The following is a 6507-nucleotide window of genomic DNA, read 5'->3' as shown; positions in this document are numbered from 1 at the left end:
ACCCAAAACTGGGTTTACCTTCTTAGCTGGATTTAAATATTGAGGACTGTTTCGGAACGAGAAGCAGGGGAAGCACTCTCTGCTTGGTAGGTAGGACCCCAGCTCCAGGAGAGCGCTGAGAAAATGTCTTTCAATAAAGACAGCTCGGCTGCTTAGAAACTCGCCTTCTCATGCCTGCCCCAAGTCGAGCGTCAACGAGTATTTCTGTGAATATTATCACATATAACCCAGTGCAGGTGTCTCTCTTCAGCCAAATAAATAGAAAACCAGAGGCTCCAGAACACGCGATTCAAGAGGCCATATTGAAAGCCTGCTTTTGTCTGGCCTTTTCGTTTTAAAACCCCGCTGCAGAAGGCAAGAGGGGAGAGAGAAGCTCAGAAACGAAAGGGAGGTTTCAGCACCCGCGGGACTCGTCCCAGTTGGCTGACTTGGGCCCAGAAAGGCCGAGGCCTTGCCGGCAGTATCTGGATCCTCTCTGGCCCAGGAGGAGGTTCAGCGCGTCCTGCCAGGACGGCTTGGACCTGCGCCGGACAAAACCCGGGCAGGGGTGAGCCTATGGTACAGGCTCCCAGCCCTCTTGGCTGGGAACGCGTTCTTTCCTGCTCTCCCAGAAATCGCTCCCCCACCCCCGGTCTGTCGGGTCGCCCCACGAAGGCAGGTTCTACTTTAACCGCCATCGCTGTCGGCTGCTGCAGCCACCGGAGTCTAGACAGACGGCGGCGGCGGGGCCCGTTCTTTCTCTTTGCGTCTTGCTCCGTGTCACCCGAGGAACAATTTATTGGTCTAAAGCTGTCTAATTCCGCCTCTTTGATCTCCTAGCCTTCTTCTTGTTTGTTTGGTCTTCCTTTAACTTTCTTAGGCTTTTATTTCCTGCCAGAGAGTAATGCTATTTGGAATATTTGGTATTTTCTTCTCTTCCAGTCTTACCCCACCATTCCCCAGCGGAGACACACCATCGTCCTGGTCCTCCATAAAGGCCATCCCTGGATATTGCCGCACTATGGCCCCTGTGCCCCCAGGGGAAACCACCAGGCACCCACCTGTCCAGACAGCCCCCGCCTCCCCACCCACGCCTCAGGCAGTCCACTAGGCCAGAGCTTGGGCTCCGTTGCATCCAAGCATGAACGCTTCTGCCACCTTTTGTGCTTCTGGGACCCCCTGAGAGCGTGCGGTGAACAGGGGCGGCCTGGACCCTCTGAAAGTGATGGGAAGCGTTTTGTATACAAGGAATCAAACTCTATAATTCAGAGAATTTCCGGGGCAATTCCATTGTGAGGTCGGGTTTATGGTGTGCAATAGAGCTGAGCAGTAAAATGCGTACTGACCTGACTGCTGGGCTTCCATCGAAGCCTGGGCAGTTTATGAGGCGTTTAGGGGAAGGGTTCACCCCACCACCCTCTAGGGAGTGGTGGGCAGCAGGGCATTCTGCTGCTCCGACCCTGCGCAGAGGTTGGAGGCTTGGGAAGGTAAGCGCCGAGAGTTGAGGCCCTGGGTGGGAGTGAGTGAGACTATTTTGAGCTCCAGTCTTGGAAAGGTAAAGCCAGTCCTTGGAAAGGTGAAGCCGCCAGAGCTAGGTGGCCTTTTGGGAAAGGTCCCCCTATTTGTTTTGGGGGTCTCCAAAAGAAATGGAGATCTATAGTGGGCTGCAGTCCCCAGGCGCCCGGGCCCGCTCTCTTCTCCAAATTGGCTCTAAAGCATGTATTGCTCGCAGGCATCCAGGCCCATGAGGAGCCAGTTGAGGCCCAGGGGTGGCCCCAGTGAAAGCTACCAGAAACCTTACAGCACCGCTGGCACCTGGAAAGTGTTGGCCTGAGGTTCCAACAAGCTGAGGGAAAGAGACTTGGTTTCCCTTGAGCGAGGGGGAACCAAGGGTTGCAGGGAGGACAAAAGAGTGTCCAGCCATTTCTTAGGCTGCCAGAGGCCAGCCAGGTGCCCAGGAGAGAACGCACAGAGCCTGCCGGGCCAGAGGTGTCCAGGAGGAGGGGGGGGAACCTCATGTTAATAAATCTGCTGGCAAATGAGTCTCATTAATAGATAAATATTTCACTGTTTCCTTTAGGGCAGATAAACAGTGCGCTGCCGATTAAGGGAAGGAAGCTGAAAGACCTTGACTTTATTCCAACCACATGGTTCCAGTTTGCGGTGGCTTTCTCGCTGTAGCTGAAAGCGGCGCTGCGCCTGCCCCATCTGGATCAGAGTCTAAGTCGGCCTCCGGCCCACTGGACCTGGGAGGGGGGAGACACAGGCAAAGAGTCGATTTTCCCAGAGCCGAGATTTGCCCACCCGGCCACCGTGGGGCGGGCGGATACTCGGAGTGCAGAGACCCTCCCTGGGCTGCATCAATGGGCAGAAAGAGGGGCAGGGAGGACCCGCAGGCTTGGTCCAGCGTTCGGTAATAAGCAAGAGGGGACTGCGCTCGGCCGGCTCCGCGCGACCTCTGCAGGCCAGGGGTCCAGGTTGGCGGCGGGCTGAGCGCCCGCGCGGAGCCTCAAGAGTCCTTTTCCAGCAGGACGCGCCAGGCCGGCCGGGCGCGGACAGATTCGTTGGCCACATATTTGAGCCTCTTCCCCTTCCATTCTAGGCTGCCGCGGGCCCCGCGAAGCGAGACCACCTGTGAGGGCTGCTGAGATTGGCGGAGGCGATCATGTGGGCGGTCACGTGCTGCGGCGACCTCCGTCCAAAAGAAAATGGGGTTTGGTGTAAATCTGGGGGTGTAATGTTATCATATATCACGCTACCTCGTAAAACCGACACTGAAAGCTGCCGGACAACAAATCACAGGTCAAAATTATGAGTTCTTCGTATTATGTGAACGCGCTTTTTAGCAAATATACTGCGGGGGCTTCTCTATTCCAAAATGCCGAGCCGACTTCTTGCTCCTTTGCGCCCAGCTCGCAGAGAAGCGGCTACGGGGCGGGCGCTGGCGCCTTCCCTTCGACCGTACCGGGCTTGTACAATGTCAACAGCCCCCTCTATCAGAGCCCCTTCGCGTCCGGCTACGGCCTGGGTGCTGACGCCTACGGCAACCTGCCCTGCGCCTCCTACGACCAAAACATCCCGGGGCTCTGCAGTGACCTTGCCAAAGGCGCCTGCGACAAGGCAGACGAAGGCGCGCTGCACGGCTCGGCCGAGGCCAATTTCCGTATCTATCCTTGGATGCGGTCTTCAGGTAGGCGAAGCCGCTAGGCGGGCCGGGTGGGCGCGCGGGCTGGGAGCTGGCAGCACAGGGCTGGGAGCGCGGGGCTGGGAGCGCGAAGCACGGGGCTAGGAGCGCGGAGCAAGGCGGCTGCAAGCCGGCTGCCCCGTGACTCTTGGCGGCTCTGCCTTTCTGGTTTTAATTAGAGCCAAGGCGCCATAGCGTGGAGAGCTCATAGCATTGTATGTAAATGAGGCTCATAAAACTTTTTATTGCCCAATTAATGGGTTCGATCCTCGTAAATTTATTTAACTCCATTTGCCTTGGAATTTCAACACTAAGTTTGTTCGCTATTCTCTTCTCTCTCTCTTTCTCCCTCCCTTTCTTCTCTCTCCCTCCCTCCTCCTTTTCCTTTCAGCCAGGCTTTTTTTTTTTTCCTCAAAAGCAGGGAGAGCCAAACCCTTAGGGCCCCTCACACGCCCCAGTGCCAGGGGCCATTTAAAGGCGGGGATGGGTGTGTGGGAGTGGAGACAGAGAGCCGGAGTTCCCTGGGAAGGTCCGGGGTTGGGGGCGCGGGCTGCTGGGGAGGGCAGGCGCCCCTGGAGTGCTGGCCGCCGGAGAAGGTCTCCCTTTTGCCTAGCTAGGCGGGGAAGCGGCCCGGCTCTCCTTTGAATGGCAAAAGCGCAGCATCTCCCACTTGCCCACACTCTATATTTACAATTTCCCTTTGTCAGGGGGAAGCAGGACATTGTGGAAGCCTAGCCGGCTGGAAAGGGCGGTTGTAAAGTTGGGATTCTGCGCCTTCCCTCCTCACAGAGCTGCCTGCGCGTCTGGCACCGCAGTCGGGGTCTTCAGCTAACACTCCCGCTCCTCCCCCAGCTCAGTTTGGGGACGCGGGGCGGAGGGGGGACTCCCGCCTAGGTCAGGGCCGGGAGGAAGGTGCGCGCTCTGGGATGGCGGCCTGGCTAATGCACTGTCCTGTCTGTGTCCCTGTCGCTTGTCTGTCCGTGTGTGTGTGTGTGTCTGCTCTCAGGGCCGGACCGAAAGCGGGGCCGCCAGACCTACACGCGCTACCAGACGCTGGAGCTGGAGAAGGAGTTCCACTTCAACCGCTACCTGACGCGGCGCCGCCGCATCGAGATCGCCCACGCGCTCTGCCTCACCGAGCGCCAGATCAAGATCTGGTTCCAGAACCGCCGCATGAAGTGGAAGAAGGAGCATAAGGATGAGGCTCCGGCCGCTTCCGCCGCCCCCGAGGGTGCCGTGCCCGCCGCCGCTGCAGCCGCCACCGCCGACAAGGCCGACGAGGAGGACGACGAAGAGGATGACGACGAGGAGGAGGAGGAGGAGGAGGAGGAATGAGGGCTGGAGCCAGGGCCCTGGCTGCACCAGACAGTCGGGAAAGTGTCTTTAGAGACTGATTTTATTTACAAAAGTGGAAAAAAATAAAAAGAAAATGTTAAAAAGAAAAACACCCCAGTCCCCAACTTGCACCCAATCTACCCCATTACCCGCTCCGGCTCCCAGCTTATTTGGACTGAGCAGCCACCTAGACTGGGGCCCCTTGGGGATCCCCTCTGCCTTCGAGGACCACCCCCGAACAGACACCCCCAATCCCAGTCCCACCAGCTTTGCTCTGGCACGGTTAAAATACTACCTAGCACAGACCTCGGGGAGAGGCACCCCCAAACTACCTATGGGCCCAGCCCCAGAGGGCCTCCACTCTCAGGAAGCCCAGACACGTCCCAACACTGTCAGACACCCAACACCTCCCCCATACCCGCAAGGACCTGACTCTCAGTACTACCTACTCGCCCCAAACTACCTATTTTGTGCTGGCTGGCTCGCCTGCTACCTAGTGCCGAACCCTCCCCCCTCCACAGCCAGGCCGCTGCTGCTTCCGGGCTAGCAGTCTTTGGGGTCTCTGAGGCTGTGCTGAGAAGGCACTGGTGTCCGGGGACCAGGGCATTGGCTTCTATTTAAATGGAAAAATAATATATTTATTCCAAAGCATTCTAAGTGTTGCAATCTAGAATCCCTCCTTCTTTGACCTGGGCACCCCATGTTCAGGCCCATCACCCCCTATTTCTGGAAGGGAGCATTCTCAAGCTAGCTGAAGGCCTCTGGGTTCGCAGAGATGCTCCCAGCCTCCCTGCCCCTCCCCTGGCCCCTGTGTCCTGCTGTTCAGCCATGTTGAATATGTACACCCTGACTTTTCCTACAATGGCAAATATTGTATATTTGAACAAGATTTTTTTTGTCATTTATATAGTCTTGGAGCTCATTTGTAAGGCAATGTCCTGACTTGGGAAGGATGTGTTAATGGGGTGACTTTGTAGCATGGTGTGTTGTCTTGACCCAACTCTATAGCGTGTGGGGAGGGCAGCCCTCCCCAGCGCCCTCCATCTCCTGTGTTGTCCTGTGTCCCCCTCATCCCTCTTGGCTCTAGCCTGGGCTTCCAGGAACAGGAAGGTACACTTCCTGTCTTGCCCAGTGAACAGTGTTTTATGTAACAGAAAAATAAAGATGCTCGATGACAAAGAAATGTGGACTGCTTTATCTAGGGGGGAGGGGGCCTGGGGACGAGAGGGTGAGCATGAGTGGAGAGCAAGCCCTGGCTGTGTCTATGTGGCCAAAGGGGCTTTGAGACAGCAAAAATGGAAGAAAGAATAGGGTCTATGTGCTGGGTGTCACGTATTGGTGTATACACCTCGAATCCCTTTTCACGTGGACTTTTTATGTGTAGATTCATATAGGTGTGTGTACCTCTTTTTGCATGTGTATTTCTGTGTATTTTTGAGTCCATAATTGTATGTATTTCTTTGTCCATAGTTGAGTGCAGGTGTTTTTGTGTGTAAACAATTGCAGGTATTTCTTCGTCCATAATTGGGCGCATGCGTTTCTGTGTGTCCATAATTGTATATGTGCATTTCTCTGTGTGGAGATTTTTGTCCGGTTTGCATGTGTGTGCAAACATCTTCCAGATCCCTTGAAAATGGAATCTTCGATGGATACATTATATTCTATGAACCTCCCCCAAAACCTCCATAAATTCCATGAGAGAATCCCCAATCCACCCTTTCCTATAAGGCTATAGGGCGGGCTTGGAAAGGGGTATTACCCTACAATTGATTCCGAATTTTCCACGAGCCCTGAACCCGACCCCAGGGTAGGACGCGGGATTCAGGGCCTCTGATATAGACCCCAAGCCCACATTCAGGCAAAGCGAGGGCGCCCCAGGGCCCAGCACTGAAGCTGAGGGGTATGGGAAGGGGCAGGGGCCGCAAACCCGGCTTCGAAACTTTGGCGCGGGCGTCTGGATGAGAAGGATTGAGGGGCTGGGGAAGGGGCGAGGGGTGGTGGGGACAGCG

The 6507-nt window shown here is 56.0% G+C and overlaps 1 protein-coding gene across 1 annotated transcript; it reads left to right on the top strand.

Moving 5' to 3' along the window:
• The first annotated feature begins 2699 nt into the window (after nucleotides 1-2699).
• On the top strand, nucleotides 2700-5505 carry HOXA7 (homeobox A7). Its single transcript, XM_079932315.1, has 2 exons — nucleotides 2700-3169; nucleotides 4170-5505. Exons 1-2 carry the CDS (start codon nucleotides 2791-2793, stop codon nucleotides 4496-4498), a joined length of 708 nt encoding a protein of 235 aa, XP_079788441.1. The 5' UTR covers nucleotides 2700-2790; the 3' UTR covers nucleotides 4499-5505.
• Nucleotides 5506-6507: the final 1002 nt, after the last annotated feature.

Source organism: Stenella coeruleoalba (assembly GCF_951394435.1).
Source record: "Stenella coeruleoalba genome assembly, chromosome: 9".
Lineage (NCBI taxonomy): Eukaryota > Metazoa > Chordata > Mammalia > Artiodactyla > Delphinidae > Stenella > Stenella coeruleoalba.
Note: the sequence above shows the minus strand (reverse complement) of the source record. Positions and strands in the feature narration are given on the sequence as shown.